We start from the raw sequence: 17,091 nt of genomic DNA on the forward strand, positions 1-17,091 counted from the left end.
TAAACACTAAAATGACTCATTCTCTTGCTGCTCTTACCACTCGATACACAGATACACGATACACAGTTACTGGATACAGGTGAATGTATTGATCCGATACACGATACACCTGGTAGTGTCATCGCAGACGGCAATGACACATTCATCAACAATTCCACCTGAAATCCTCCGTTCACCCAACTATTGATCCATTCAAATAATGAAATTGTTTTTCCTGTTGAATACAGATAGCCGGGCTGGTATCAACTCCTTAAAGACCTCCCCCTCCCCTCCCTCCCTCCCCTCCTCCCTGTATGGGGCATTCTATCACACATATTTATTGGTACCATACAAAGCCTGAATAGACATATGTATATATACACACACATTAAATACATTTCATAGATAGAAAACTTATTTACAAATAAATCCTTGAGATTATATAGAACTTAAGTGAACTTTAGCTCCCTCGGCATCAGAGAGCTTAAACACTCCCCCTACGACCCCCTCCCTCCCTCCCCAGGAGATTTATACTCCCCGTTCCTCCCTAGCAGAGATTCCTACAGATTCCCCTTCTACAGTGACACACACAGCAGACCCAGCCCTCCCGACCATGAATTTCCCTGCCCGAAATCCACCCTGCCTGACTCCACCCTGCCAGACTCCACCCTGCCTGACTCCACCCTGCCTGACTCCACCCTGCCAGACTCCACCCTGCCCGACACCCTGCCAGACTCCACCCTGCCCGGCACCCTGCCTGATATTCTACTGATTGTTGATATTGTTTCTCAATGATATGAACCGACAAACAACGACTATCATTATCATTATTATATATCGATATCGATGAAATAGCACATGAGATATAATAGTGTTTTTGATATATCGAGAAACATGGAAGGCATTCTTATAAACGACAAGTTACTCTGAATTTTGGTAGAAATATAGAATTAATTTGTTTAACTGAGTTGTTTTTAATGTGAAGCGAGAAGAGAAGCCATTATTGTTTATTACACTAGATATGTTTATATATATATATATACAGACCATGACTAAACCATCTCTGCTGATCCGTGACTGAACCATTTCTGCTGAACCAACTGAACTGACCAAGCAAAAGAGAACAGCGCGCTATTGTTTTTTTTCCTAGGTTGTAATGATACATAGAGACAACAGTTAACAACAATAACTCCCGGTGACCTCCAGTACGGGGAGGACCCGTGTGACACCGATGTAGGGAGTACTCCCGCGTAATTCCGGTTCTAGTACAGCGGATAATTCCACCAGTATGGGGAAAACTCCACAACTCTGATAAGGATAGGACTACAGCGATGTGACTCCATTATGGGGAGAACTCGGCCCGCGTGAGGTACTCCAGTCTCATACGGGGGTCGATGTGACTCCGTTATGGGGAGGACTCCCGCGTCAGGTACTCCAGTCTCATACAGGGGTCGATGTGACTCCGTTATGGGGAGGTCTCGGCCCGTGTGAGATACTCCAGTCTCATACGGAAGTTTCCGAATTTAATCGTAACACAAATTTGTTCGTTTTCGGATCGATGACCTCCTCGGTGAGACTATAATGCGGTATCTTACGTAACGTGCACAGTAGCGCCACCTCTCCTTGACGCAGTTGAAAAATGCAGCCGTCCTCGACGGCACGACTGAGTAAAGTATCGCAGATTAAAACCCACGGTTGAGTTCGCCTGTATTCGCGATCGCTCAGGATTACCGGACCTTGGGTAATGTATTTCTCGAGGAAAGCTTTCGGCGACATATCGTAACTAATACACGTCGCTAGGTGTTGCATTATTGACTCCATCGTGTAACGAGGCTGTTGCCGTGTGATACGTAGGTATTTTTGTAACGCACGAGCCATGGATGGGAAAATAGACTGAGCAGCTTCCTGCGGGTCCATCGGTATAGCAGGACCTGAAAATATAAAACAACATTCTTAATTACATCAGTTTGATTATTACATGTTAGGAGAGGAACAGAACAGAGGGGGAGTAGGGGGGGGGGGGGGCAGAACAGAGGGGAGGGGACAGAACAGAGGGGGAGTAGTGGGATGGGAGGGGACAGAACAGAGGGGAGTAGGGGGGGCAGACCAGAGGGGAGTAGGGTGAGGGGCAGAACAGAGGGGGAGTAGTGGGAGGGGAGGGGACAGAACAGAGGGGAGGGGATAGAACAGAGGGGGAGTAGTGGGAGGGGAGGGGACAGAACAGATGGGGAGTAGGGGGGGGGGCAGACCAGAGGGGAGTGGAGGACATATCCATTGTAACAATTTAAGAACAGTCTCTCATTTTTGGCTCAGTAACTGGTCTAAGCTTGTTTTAGTGCTATAACCGAATTAAGTCTTGATCAAGGAACTGGGCCCGGATCATAAAATCTAAAAAATCCTAACTCCCGCATGGCCATCTGGGACCTTTGACCAACTGGGATGAAAACGAACACGTTCTGTTCGACGGTGTTTACTGTTACTGGCTCCTACTGCAAACTAGATGTGGTTTATGGATTAAAGGGTTAAAACACTTCATACAAATAGTGAATATTCATTCACTGGATGAAGAATGTGTTGAAATAAAAACTGAGTCAAGTGAAAATCGATTTAATGTTCATTTAAACAAATAGCATTTCATAGCGAACAAGAGCAGAGGTATAAAACACAGTATCAGGTGAGCTTCATGGAATGTCATAGAGAATACTCCATCAACACTACCAACACTACCCTGCCATAGGGGAAATAATGATTGTTCATCCTAGCAAAATGCAGGGCAGTATTAGCAGGTACCCCTCAACCGACCACTGAGCGGCGCCACTCACGGCTGTACCAATCGTCTCCACTTTGAACTAACAGGATGAACTACACATGGATTGATGAGAGACCAGTGAAAGACTGACTGACTGCTACCACTTGGATTCAAACACATGAATCCTGGATTGATGAGAGACCAGTGAAAGACTGACTGACTGCTACCACTTGGATTCAAACACATAAACCCTGGATTGACTTATTGTGTGATGGTTGACGAAGATCTGTCCATCATTAGTAAAACACTGTTTTCTAATTCAATGTTTGGTCTACGCTCACAGTGTCCTCTGCTGCCGAGCTCTGAATCAGTTCATCATTGAATAATCAATGCTACTTTTAATTGCTGCAGATTCTGATTGGACAATAATTAAACTAATCATTTACAAGAGAAGCAACACATCCCCTGAACCCCTCAGAGAGTTTGCCACATCTCCCCGCGATGTTCAGCATGACTCATAATGAAATCAACAAGCCGATATTCAACAGCGGCGGCGGCAGCAGCAGCAGCAGCAGCAGCAGCAGCAGTGCCAGAAGCAATCTCTCTTAGACAAGTTTTAAAGTTCAACATGTTGAAGATGTTTCATAGAATTGAATCCTCATTAGACACAAATTCAAACTGTGAAATACATGAGCAGCTTTTGAAAAAAATCCACCCTCGATGAATTCCGACTACTTAATCAGAGAATAGATCGACCTCGCGAGACTCTTCATTTTGGTCCAAATACCGTGGATGAATGCCAACAACTACTTAAGATTTCTAAATCACATTGCTGTAGCACACATGGGTGAAATCTATTTATATTCCACCGGGAGAGCAGAGTTTCTGAGATCTGTTCTCAATCTCTCTCTCAGAAATATCTCAGGTAAATTCCACACTTTATAGAGATAAAATCAACCACAGAAACATCAGTGGAACACTGTGAATTACTGAGAATCTATAAACCACAGGTAGCTGTTACACCTCACACTAACCCTTACATCACAGGTAGCTGTTACACCTCACACTAACCCTGACACCACAGGTAGCTGTTACACCTCACACTAACCCTTATACCACAGGTAGCAGTTACACCTCATACTAACCCTGACACCACAGGTAGCAGTTACACCTCATACTAACCCTGACATACAAAGATCACTGGAATCTCCATCGAGAAATCTTTAACCCATGATGTGTATGCGTGTAGATCTTTAGAGCTTTTCACAATTTTCTTATTAATCGTTTATTAGTTATTCATTCTAACCAACATATAACTAGGTCATGGATCTATGATATATGACCTTGGCATGTAACTAGGTCATGGATCTATGATGTATGACCTAGGCATAAGTTTAAATGCTTAATTATCAAAAAATATCTTTGAAATTTTGGAAGTGGGGGGTTAGGAGAGATGGTGGCAGGGGTGTTAGGGAGGATGGGGACAGGGGGCATTAGGGAGGATGGGGACAGGGGGCGTTAGGGAGGATGGGGACAGGGGGCGTTAGGGAGGATGGGGACAGGGGGCGTTAGGAGAGATGGTGGCAGGGGTGTTAGGGAGGATGGGGACAGGGGGCATTAGGGAGGATGGGGACAGGGGGCGTTAGGAGAGATGGTGGCAGGGGTGTTAGGGAGGATGGGGACAGGGGGCATTAGGGAGGATGGGGACAGGGGGCATTAGGGAGGATGGGGACAGGGGGCGTTAGGAGAGATGGTGGCAGGGGTGTAAGGGAGGATGGGGACAGGGGGCATTAGGGAGGATGGTGGCTGGGGCGTTAGGGAGGATGGGGACAGGGGGCGTTAGGGAGGATGGGGACAGGGGGCGTTAGGGAGGATGGGGACAGGGGGCGTTAGGGAGGATGGGGACAGGGGGCGTTAGGGAGGATGGGGACAGGGGGCGTTAGGGAGGATGGGGACAGGGGGCGTTAGGGAGGATGGGGACATGAGGTGTTAGGGAGGTATTTTAAAATCTCAATATATTTTTACCTTTCATAGAATCGTCAGTGAAACGTTTAATATGAGTAAAAGCTTCTTCGGCCGCCGTTAAAAGTCTCGCTTTACGTTTCTTCACACGTCTGCGATATTCCTCCTCCTCGTAGAATCGATCGTTATGACTACTGTCTCGTTTACGAGCGGCGGCCGCGAATATCGCTCGACTCGTTCTCTGAGGTTGAGCCGCCGGTTGACCGGTAACGCCGTCTACGTCGTAGATTTTAAATCCGGTCATGTTTTTGTTGGCGTTACGTCTCGGCGCCGCGTCCAAATACGGATTATACGCGTCGAAATCCATGAAGTATTTTTCTAAGCACCAAACGGCCGCGCGTTGTATCGACAGCTGACCGATGTTATAATATCGCGTTTCTCCGTCCGGTGACCGCACGACCTTGACGCAGTATTGCGGTTGAAGTTGCCGGATTTCGATGAGAATTATCGCGAGATAATGAATAAATAAAAGAGCGTCGACGAGACTGACGCTGAACAGCAGGATGCTGTGATAGTCGCGAACTTTCTTATCGAAAATACGCACGCCATAAAATAACCAGAACGCAAACGTCAACAGAAACACGAGAAACAACAATAGAGCGCGGAAAATAAATATACGCGGCATCGTCGCCTTCGGGCGTCGGAAGAATACCGCTCCGGTACCGATTAATAATATCAATAGTTTAAACGCGAAACTGATCAATAATCCTTCGCATTTCGGGCCGCATTCGTCCTGTTTCCAACCGTTTATTTCTAATTTCGGCATTATGACCATCGCTACGGGCGACAGGAACGCGACGGTCGATAGGACCGCGGCGAGGATCGTACCCGCGTATCGCATACAATCGAAATCTACGCTTTCTTCCATATCTTTAGTCATACGAGTCATATCCTCGACGGAGAACCCGGTCTCGCTGGTCGCCCCGGTGATAGCCGTCGTATTGTCGCCCCAGTTATCGTCCTGCGGTAGAATCTGAACCTCGATTCGTTCCTCGTCACGACGAGGTATCTCATCGCCACCAGGGGGCAGCGGCGGTCGATTCATCTGTTCTCGACTGCCCGAGTGCCGACTACGCCGATGATGACGATGACCCATGTGACCGCTACCATGACTACGATACGAGCGCTCGGATCGACCGTCGCTGTATCCCGACCTCACTGACTCCACATCCATTACTCCTGATTATAACTTACTCCTCCTGTCGGTTAATCCTTGATTATCATCTTCATCATCTAAAAATATAAAATATAGATATTGAATTTAAACATGTCTTCTGAATTGTATAAGGTTATTGATTAACTTTCTGGAGATATGACTGCACCATTACACCCATCCCCCTCCCCTATTCTCCTTCCCACTCCCTTTGTACTCCCTCAACCCTCCCTATATACTCAGTCACCCCTTCCTATATACTCAGTCACCCCGGCCCTAGCCATGTAATCAGTCTTCCATACCTATGTACTGAGTCACCCCTACCCATGTACTCAGTTACCCCTCATCAGGAATTATATCAGATAATTCGGTTTATAACTCAAGCAAACATAGGTTTTATAACTATCAAACACTTGAGAAGAGACAAGAGATATAGAGAGTGGAGAGAGAGGGAGAGAGGGGAGAGGAGAGTGGGGGAGGGGAGAGAGTGGGGAAGGGAGAGAGGTGGTTCAGCAATTCATGTCTCTCATGTAACAATGTTGTAATTATCGCTATAAAACATTGATGTCCGATGTTTCATTAATGTGTGAAATGTGATAATAAAACAGTGATCCTATAAAACAGAGGTCCGTCGCTTACAGCTGTCGTCATAGAACAACCGAACAGTCGAGCTGCAGTTTTTCTATATCAAATACTCATTTATGTTATCGGTAAGAAAACAGTGCCTGCTGCAGTAAGACTTATCAACCGCAGTAAGACTGATCACCCGCAGTAACACTGATCAACCGCCGAGAAGAACGTGATATATCAAATTATTGATCAACGACAGAAATTCAATTCTCACAACGGGAAAAAACAAGGAACAAATCAATAACAGCTAAAACACAGTTACACAACCAGTACGAGAGATAATCCACGGATCTGAAAATCCATGAGATAATCCTCAGCAGATCTGATAATCCATGAGATAATCCATAGAATAGATAATGTATGTAAGAGATAATCTAAACACACAAATCATGTTAATAGGAGATTTATAAAACACTTTTACGCACAGTTAGGAAGAGAGAGGAATACAGATGAGAAGGGCTTCAACGGCTCTGAACAGAGATACTCATCATACCTCACCTCAACTCACTGGTTCTCAGAAATCATATCAATACAGTGGTAGATTATCAATATCTGTAGCTCACACCCAGCACTCACAGACCCTCACTTGGAGGAAGCAACAACAGATGACAGTACTTTAACACAGGTACAATATGAGGGGCTTAGACCGGTCGTGAACAGATCCTGAACAAAATAATGTACACCTCACCTCACCTCACCTCAACACACCTCACCTCACCTCATCTCAACACACCTCACAGATTGATTCTCAGAAATCAAACTGCCCAATAGAGAGGTAAATATCTGTATCTCAACCCTCACCTCACCACTCAAGCCGATAACTGCATGCAACAGATGACAATCAGTCAGTATCAGTCAGAGAGTTCCGATGAAAGCTGGAGATCATCAGATTCTGTCTTTTCCGGTGTCTAGAGACAACACAGTAGATTCTACTCACGTTCCTCTCTCTCTCCTCTCTCTCCTCTCTCCTCTCTCCTCTCTCCTGACTGACTGTTGAATAATTCAATCTTCCACTAGTGACATTTCTACTTAAATAGAAATGACAACACGCAGGCTGATCTACTGAGGATTGTGGGGGGGGGGGAGGACTCCTGGTGTTGACAATAGACACAAACTTGATAGACAGATAAATAATAGTCAATAATGAGCACTAATTAATCCGTAAATAAACATTATTAATTAATTACAGCTTGTAATTAAATCATTATAAACACCATGAGTCAATGTAAACATGTATGTCATATGGGGCTACAGGGGTTCAATATACACAATATAAATCCATACTAATCCATCACCTGTTAATCCTCAATAATCCTATATCATTTATCTATAAGTGCCCACAATTATTATTGTAGATATTCCATTAAAATGCCTTCCAGGTTGGTTCTTATTGCGCAAGTTGATTCATTTATATTGAATCCGAGCCGATTTTCAGGGTATCCGAACCCCAACATGCTTACAATTTCAACCATTCGTCCGTAGCCAAAATGTTGCTTTTAATCAAGATCTATCTTAATCAAGGTCTTTAACTGAAGCAGAATCGTCGGATTTCTTTCGCATTTATCTTACACGTCAGATATTGTTATGTATCTTCTCCAAATTCTGATAGAATAAATAACCAGCCAAGTAGTTTTCGATATTTAAGGCAAAACTATTTATTTGACGCACACGAGCTGACTGGGAGTTACTGATAAAATTTTAGTAATTAGTATTAAGCACAGAGGGAAATTATGACGGAGCACTGACTGCGAGCACTGACTGCAGTAACATTTTGGAAACAACAACTTTCTAACGTTTCAATCTCATTGAGATTATTTAGATCAATTCTCTATTAATCATTCATCGCATTTTAATGATCCCCGAAACTAAAAACACAGAGAAAATAAATTCAAACACAACATTGAATGGAACAATACCGGAAATTGTGGCATCGTGATTTACCACAGTTGCGGTTCAGTCGAGGTCCGTCTGTCAAATAATGCCTCAATGCTTCAGTCATTGTTTACTATTAATCAGATTGAGACAATAAATCACACGCAATAATCAAACATCAGCGTTAATTAACCCTTTACCAGTCAGAGTGGACAGTAATTATCATTAATTCAGGGGTAGAGAAAGTAAAGGCGCGATCACACGGAGACAATTTCGCCCGGATCCGAGTCAAATTTCTAACAGATCAGGCCCGTAACATCATTTGGCACAAATGTGAATAGTTGTTCCAGGACAAAAATGCTAATGCGATCACTGCTAGTAAATTTCAAAACCTCCCGTGACACTTATGTGGGCTATGTTCATTTTGAACAGAGTTTTTGTGTAATAGTTTGAAATGAGACCGCTGCGACTAGAGGGGGGTCTCTATATTGTAAAACACTTGATCTATTTATACGGGCAGCTTATATTAGTTCAATAGACTGTTTAAAAACACTTACATGGTTGAATACTAAAAACTGTTTAATACTATGGTCTAATATACTGTATTCTATACCTAACATTGTTAGATTTGATGAATAAATGAAATATTATAGATCGGAGTCAGTATTTGGAGCAGTAAAGATGAACTATTAATATCCTAGAATCTAGTTCCACATCTACAAGTAAACAAGAGATCCACGGATCTTTATATCTCGGGCGCTATAAATAAGTCAAATGAAAAAAAAAAACTGGCGGATTTAGGTGGGGTCTGGACCATGGCCTTGTCCACTGAAGTTGCTGACCGACCTAACACCGATTCTCTCAGAAATTGTCTCAGATAGATTTCTAACTCCTGATAGCGCGTCCCCGCTTGAGGAATAACCTTCTTTTTCTATTAAGACCTGTGCCTTCCAATTTTCACAGAACCGCCCCTTGTAATTTAGTTCATTTCAAATGTTTCATCTCCACAGTCAAATTTACACATTTTTGCGCCTGATACTGGAGTATTTGACGGGGGAAGCTCTATTGATGGATAATTGTGTCGAGAGATACATGAATAGGTTCTTATACCATAAACACCTGACCTCAACTTATCATGTTTCTAGCAGAACAGTAAAAAATAAACAGTTTGAGTTACATCTCACTCAGTGAGAGCTGAAACTCTAGCAGGGATCAGTGAAATCATGTATGAAAGGAGTTTCACAGGGATGAAATCTAAACCTGTTTATATAAATGAGATTAGATGAAGAAATTAACACTTCTTTATCCAGTTTGAATGGTTGACTCCGGTTAAAATCAGTTCCTTTATCAATATGTTAACATAATCTCAGTAAAAATACAATCAGCTAAAAAAGAGGAACAAATCAAATCTAAACTGATAATGCGCACCTCCCTACGGAATTCAAAGGAAAAATGAAAAATATCAAATACAGAATATCGACTGATACTTAAACATTCTAATTCATAAACATGTTCTCTTCCAGAAATGAGGTTATGTTTTCCCTTGTAAATGCTCTATTTTGTGAATGCAGCCCTCCCTGACTCTGCCTCTGAAATTAGCTCGAATTTTCAATGTTTTTTAACCATCATTCAAGTCAAATTCAAACTGAGAATCGCGCGGAATTGCCGACGAGAAAATATGAACATAACCTCAAATTGTTACGTACAGGTAGCAGATTATAAAGTGGTTCTTTTCAAAAAAAGATACCTAAAGATTTCGCTTAATGCTTAAATATTAGACGGATTCTAGAGAATAATATTCTTAATAAGTTCGTACATAAAACTCATTCTTTCGCGACTATCAAAGGTTATTTGTTCGTTTCATAGAAAACTGTTTATATTTCTCGAGAGTTTCATGAGAGTCTCACGAGGGATTAAAATACAGACCTTCTAATTTAACGCATGAATTAACATTTCACTATCAGTAATAAATAATACTACTGCTCGTGAATAATTAAATTATTCCAACTGTCCAAAATATCTCAATAAATTCAAGTATGAGATATAATCGGGTGCCTTGAAAATCTTTAACGTCAATATTTGAATATTTACACTAGAAAATTAACCTCACTTATATAGATGGCCAATTTTGTCGAATTTTTTTTTTTGGGGTAAAAGATAAACATGAACACAGAATATTTCTGATTCAGGATCGATTTTCACGTTTTCGTAATAACAATGATTTTTCAACGCGAAAATTAAAAAAATTTCACTCCAGTTTTAAAAATTACCCACTCATAACAACTGTGGAACTGAATCCCAGTATCCGCGATTAGCCTTCCACCCACAGCGCTCTCCAAAATCGAAATTCAACTATTACTGTCATTATTTTACTTCTCTGAATTCAAAGACAGACAAGAATCGAGCAGTTTGTAAAACATTCACGAAAAATGTCTTTCTCATTAAATATTATAATGAATTCCTGTGAATCGGCAATAAATGAATCAACACGGAATCTCAAACATGAATCGGGGGACAGTTTAATTATAGGTGTCAATATCTCGACACTGTGGTGCGTGCGTCAAACTGTTATATGAACAATCAATAGAAAAACACGTCTTATACTTTTAATATTTGATCTATGTTTCCAATTCAATCACATGATCTCCTCGCTGAGGCTATCCAGATATCTAAAGGGAGCGTTTATACATGTGGAGGTACAATCTAGCTGATATCTTCCTAGTTTCCCAGCTCCACCTTATCAGACAAGAGTAGAACGCTCATTACTTCTATCCCAATTTCAATAGTTTTTATAATTGTACAGTATATAGAACCATTGGTTATAACGGAAAGATTTTCTGGTCTCCTGAAGTTCGCTGTAATGAGGTTCTGCTGTAGAGAAACTGCAAACTTTCCTCCTACCCCCCCCCCCCCTATAGACTGTTCTTAAATCCACACATCAAATACACCCCTGATTTTATCACGCATATACCATAAAACTAACACCAGCAAACCTTTAATCTCTTTACAGTGATAATTCATGTGAGTTCCAGGAACTAATACAGTTATACAGCAGACCAAACCATTTTATTCCTCCCCTGAGAGAGAGATGCAGGGTGGAAATAGCACAGTACAGTACACACCTCTTCTGAATACAGTGTGACTAATCATTCTCCCTCTCACCTCTATCCATATATCACCAAATATTCAGTCTATATCAGCTTCGAGACAGAGACTCGTTCCACAGGTCCAGAGCGTGAAAATTCAGTAAATTTTCGTTTAAATTTCAGTACACAGAATTTCAATACAGTACCATCAAACTGAAAGAGTTCGGTTTGATTCAGAGATAACTGTTTGACTCAGATGTTTGTTGAAATATTTTCCTGACCCTACATTGAGGTATTAACTTGCATATTGCTCTTAAGTCAAGCAAACTTTCAGGATCCAAAACGATCAGACCTCGGAGGAGTATGTCAGATCAGTATATGTCCCTCTCACTCCCCCCCCCCCCCCCGGTGAACTCACATAAGCAGGAATCGAAGACCTTTGTTTAATGTATTAATTTAGTCATTGTCACCCATTATTATTATCAATATATAAACACTTTATCCAAACCCATAAAACATGTAAAAGCTTTTCATAAAGTAAACATTAAAACAAATATAAGTCATATCTAATAAGCAATATTACATAGACATATATGGAAATATGACTTGTCGAAGGGGTCCTAGTTTTTAAAGTAACGTGTCAATAAAATGACAGGCAAAATATATAGGTTGATTTCGATGAGAATGTACTGAGCTAATACAACAGGTTTGACTGCAAAAACAACTCATTGTCTACGGTTTATATTCACACAGCTGCTGAGTTTTTACGTTCGATTTGATGTCAATAATATTGAATTACACCGACTCACAGTGTATTATATTGTATATAAACTACTGAGAAATCAAGAAATGAATTCATTCAATTCGAAGCTACTTTTGTGATATATCTGAAATAAAACCACTGCGACAAATTAGGATGACTTAATTTTGATAAAATGATAGATTTACATTAAGAATGGCACACCCTCCACCATCCGCCCGCCACACTCCACCCTCTGCCCGCCACACTCCACCATCCACCCTCTGCCCGCCACCATCCACCCTCTGCCTGCCACACTCCACCCTCTGCCCGCCACCATCCACCCTCCGCCCGCCACACTCCACCCTCTGCCTGCCACACTCCACCACCTTAAAATTATCAGTATTACATAAAATGGACAATCTTGACCACATTTATACAGTTAGAAGCATCACCTGCATGAAAGACTATACAAATCTATACGTGACAACTTCGCTATTGTTGAAGATGACTTTGAAATGTCGAATAAACTTTTAGCTCGAGGACACATTCGCGATTTTTACTTCACTCGAATGTAGGATTCTTCCGAAGATAGGAACGGCCTCTAATAAATCTCTTCGGGCGATTGAGACAAACATCTCAGTTTGTTAGAGTTGTCTGTAAAACATGATATCAGTAACACGAAGTACTGTGAGCCTACAGTATCAGCAGTGTAGACAGTCACAGCCTGAGCTGAGTACTGTGAGCCTACAGTATCAGCAGTGTAGTCAGTCACAGCCTGAGCTGAGTACTGTGAGCCTACAGTATCAGCAGTGTAGTCAGTCACAGCCTGAGCTGAGTACTGTGAGCCTACAGTATCAGCAGTGTAGTCAGTCACAGCCTGAGCTGAGTACTATGAGCCTACAGTATCAGCAGTGTAGACAGTCACAGCCTGAGCTGAGTACTGTGAGCCTACAGTATCAGCAGTGTAGACAGTCACAGCCTGAGCTGAGTACTGTGAGACTACAGTATCAGCAGTGTAGACAGTCACAGCCTGAGCTGAGTACTGTGAGCCTACAGTATCAGCAGTGTAGTCAGTCACAGCCTGAGCTGAGTACTGTGAGCCTACAGTATCAGCAGTGTAGTCAGTCACAGCCTGAGCTGAGTACTGTGAGCCTACAGTATCAGCTGTGTAGTCAGTCACAGCCTGAGCTGAGTACTGTGAGCCTACAGTATCAGCAGTGTAGACAGTCACAGCCTGAGCTGAGTACTGTGAGCCTACAGTATCAGCAGTGTAGTCAGTCACAGCCTGAGCTGAGTACTGTGAGCCTACAGTATCAGCAGTGTAGTCAGTCACAGCCTGAGCTGAGTACTGTGAGCCTACAGTATCAGCAGTGTAGACAGTCACAGCCTGAGCTGAGTACTGTGAGCCTACAGTATCAGCAGTGTAGACAGTCACAGCCTGAGCTGAGTACTGTGAGCCTACAGTATCAGCAGTGTAGACAGTCACAGCCTGAGCTGAGTACTGTGAGCCTACAGTATCAGCAGTGTAGACAGTCACAGTCTGAGCTGAGTACTGTGAGCCTACAGTATCAGCAGTGTAGACAGTCACAGCCTGAGCTGAGTACTGTGAGACTACAGTATCAGCAGTGTAGACAGTCACAGCCTGAGCTGAGTACTGTGAGCCTACAGTATCAGCAGTGTAGACAGTCACAGCCTGAGCTGAGTACTGTGAGCCTACAGTATCAGCAGTGTAGACAGTCACAGTCTGAGCTGAGTACTGTGAGCCTACAGTATCAGCAGTGTAGACAGTCACAGCCTGAGCTGAGTACTGTGAGCCTACAGTATCAGCAGTGTAGTCAGTCACAGCCTGAGCTGAGTACTGTGAGACTACAGTATCAGCAGTGTAGACAGTCACAGCCTGAGCTGAGTACTGTGAGCCTACAGTATCAGCAGTGTAGTCAGTCACAGCCTGAGCTGAGTACTGTGAGCCTACAGTATCAGCAGTGTAGACAGTCACAGCCTGAGCTGAGTACTGTGAGCCTACAGTATCAGCAGTGTAGACAGTCACAGCCTGAGCTGAGTACTGTGAGCCTACAGTATCAGCAGTGTAGACAGTCACAGCCTGAGCTGAGTACTGTGAGCCTACAGTATCAGCAGTGTAGTCAGTCACAGCCTGAGCTGAGTACTGTGAGCCTACAGTAACAGCAGTGTAGACAGTCACAGCCTGAGCTGAGTACGTGTGACTTTATAATCATTGACAACACAATGACAATTAGTCACCAGTCTCTCCCAGTCTCTCTCTCTCCCTTCCTTCATCAATCAAACTTATACATGACATCAAATACGCTTCAACTCCTTCTCGTGTTGTGTATAAACGAATAAAAACAAACATCCATTAATCATCAACCTCAATATAATCTCTGATATAATTATCAAACTCCTCCTTCCAGCGGATGATGTAAAACATCATACATCCATAACGATAGTTATTTATGATCTATGTAAAACATCATTACAACTAAGGAATTTCATACGGAAATTATAATGAATCAGAGCTGAATTTATGAGAATTTGTTCATTCAAGGTAAACATTGACAGCTTAAAAACCTATGTACCCCCCCCCCCCCCTGCCCGCCAATTACCAGTCAGTCAGCCTGTCAGCTAGGCTGCAAGTCAACCAGTCAGTCAGCAAACCAGCCAGCTAGGCTGCAAGTCAACCAGTCAATTGGCCTGCGAGTCATCCAGACAATCAGCTAGCCACCGATACCTGCAGCATTCAGCTACAGTCTTATAAACCCGAGCACTAATCTCGACTCAACATCAACTTACAAATTTAAGCCAATTTACAATAAGGTCCATCATCACACTCCAGATTAGAATAATAGAACTTTGTTATAGGATGACCTCAGATAGGCCTATATCATTCTTCTTCTTCTTTAGAGTAATGTGGAGGACCCGTAGTTGGGCATTGTCCCACAGCGTCTTTTTTTTTTAATCAGTGAGTCGACGAACACTGATATGTGTCCTGCCTGAATGCATGGTTTCACTAGGATTCGAACCCTCAACCTCTCAGTTGTGAGTCAAACACCTTATCCACCATGCCACAGGACAGGACTCATTTTTTACAACCCTAGAATTTTATCCCAAATAAGACAATTGTGATTGTCAATTTTGATAATTTCATACTGAATATATTGTCAATTTTGATAATTTCATACTGAATATAACAACAAACTATCGATTATTGAGAAAAATATTATCTGGTACCTTGAAGTTCACGAGCTTATCAAAGGTACATTGAACTTTCGATATTAAGCAGGTTTGAGATGTAGAAGGTCGAGGTGGATAGAATCAAATGAAGCAGGTTTCATCCAAGATAGAAACATGTGGTAAATATAAAACATCTGTCTACGCTAACTGATACTACCTGAGGAACTGGAGATAGGGAGGGAAGCACCACAGCAAACAGGCTTTGAATGAGAGCATCCTACAGCAACATCATCAGCGCATCTCTTAATACTCCAAGAGCTGGCGTACCCCGAGCAAAACCTAGATCAGCTCAGAATTACCCAACCCCACTGCTTACACAAATATAACCTTCTCTTCATTATCAAATATTTCCATCCCAAATCAAATCTACCGAAATATAAGGATGCTCAATAAATTCTCTTTTGATTTTGTCATTGGATTGAATTTGGTTTAAGAAACTCGTCCTAAATTTGACGTTTTATAGCGATGTAGATAGAACGAATAGGAGATATTTTAAGCAATAAACAAGAATAGATTAAAACTTACCGGGTCTCAATAATCCTATACTATTAACAGGTACGTTCTTTTCGTTAAAAACGATCCTAAAACGAAGACCGCATCATCCACCATAATCCTGAACACTGAATTGATTGATTGATGGAATAGCTCCGCCCATCTCCTCCCTCCGAATATACTTCAAACCTCGATCAAAACCGAGTTTTCAGCGAATTCTATAGAATTCAAATAATTACCCTGATTAGATACTAACTATTTATATTTTATTTCAGTATTTTGGGGTAAATCTGATGGCGGTTTGTGATCCAAGAGAACGGATTCAGCTTGACTAAATCGGGCAGAACAGCCCATATACCGGGTTCGGCAGTGTTCGGAATTTACCTGAACTCGGGGATTTCCGCCAGCCGAGTGTTCGGGTATCTCCGTAAACCGAGTTCGGAGGTGTTCGGGTAGGGTTAGGGTTAGATGGCAAGGATTCTAGTTTAGACTGGTTGCCTGTTCCATTCAATTAGACTGGTTGCCGGTCTCTATCTTCAATTGAATGGGACAGGCAACCAGTCTAGTTTTCTAAACGATGTATTTATTACTCGCGATCTCCACCGTCGCGTGCTGCCTTTACATAAACAATAAGCGGTAAATCTGTGAACTAATTTCTAACCTCACTTGCCACAGTAAGACACCGATCGGCAGCCGACGAAGTTAATCCCAGTCCAGTGACTAAATCGCAAATTTAGCACCAGAGGCTGAAAGTTGTTGGGAATGCGTGGCTGTAAATCATAAATAAAATATATATTAAACTAAAAGTATGTGTTTATGTTGATGGTTGAGTTTTTGTCAAGGTGTGGAATGCGCGTTTGTGCCGATCATACAGCAACTTATGATTGTTTGTACATCAGCCAGAACCCAGGTCCACTCATTAGGATCCAGTTCCACAGATCAGGATCCAGCTCCTAGGATCCAGTTCCACAGATCAGGATCCAGCTCCTAGGATCCAGTTCCACAGATCAGGATCCAGCTCACAGAATCCAGTTGCATATAGTTTGATCCAAGGTTAGACTTAGTAATATGTTCATTTCCACAGTGTTAGTTTTGACTTTAATTTTGAGCATACAAA

At 42.3% G+C, this 17,091-nt stretch overlaps 1 protein-coding gene across 1 annotated transcript; it reads right to left on the reverse strand.

The window, feature by feature from the left end:
* Positions 1-293: 293 nt before the first annotated feature.
* Positions 294-16,113, reverse strand: LOC141907103 (vang-like protein 1). Its single transcript, XM_074796672.1, has 3 exons — positions 16,008-16,113; positions 4,754-5,983; positions 294-1,910 (listed from the first exon to the last, which is right to left on the reverse strand). The coding sequence occupies exons 2-3, from the start codon at positions 5,922-5,924 to the stop codon at positions 1,483-1,485; spliced, it is 1,599 nt and encodes a 532-aa protein (XP_074652773.1). The 5' UTR covers positions 5,925-5,983; positions 16,008-16,113; the 3' UTR covers positions 294-1,482.
* Positions 16,114-17,091: the final 978 nt, after the last annotated feature.

Source organism: Tubulanus polymorphus, chromosome 6 (genome assembly GCF_964204645.1).
Source record: "Tubulanus polymorphus chromosome 6, tnTubPoly1.2, whole genome shotgun sequence".
Classification (NCBI taxonomy): Eukaryota; Metazoa; Nemertea; class Palaeonemertea; order Tubulaniformes; family Tubulanidae; genus Tubulanus; species Tubulanus polymorphus.

What these genes read in the sequence shown, in the direction of transcription:
- LOC141907103 (XM_074796672.1), bottom strand. Translation starts at nt 5,924, where the DNA reads ATGGATGTGGAGTCAGTGAGGTCGGGATACAGCGACGGTCGATCCGAG. An exon ending in CACTGACGATTCTATGAAAG is followed by an intron (nt 1,911 to 4,753) that starts GTAAAAATATAT and finishes TTATATTTTCAG; the next exon opens with GTCCTGCTATACCGATGGAC.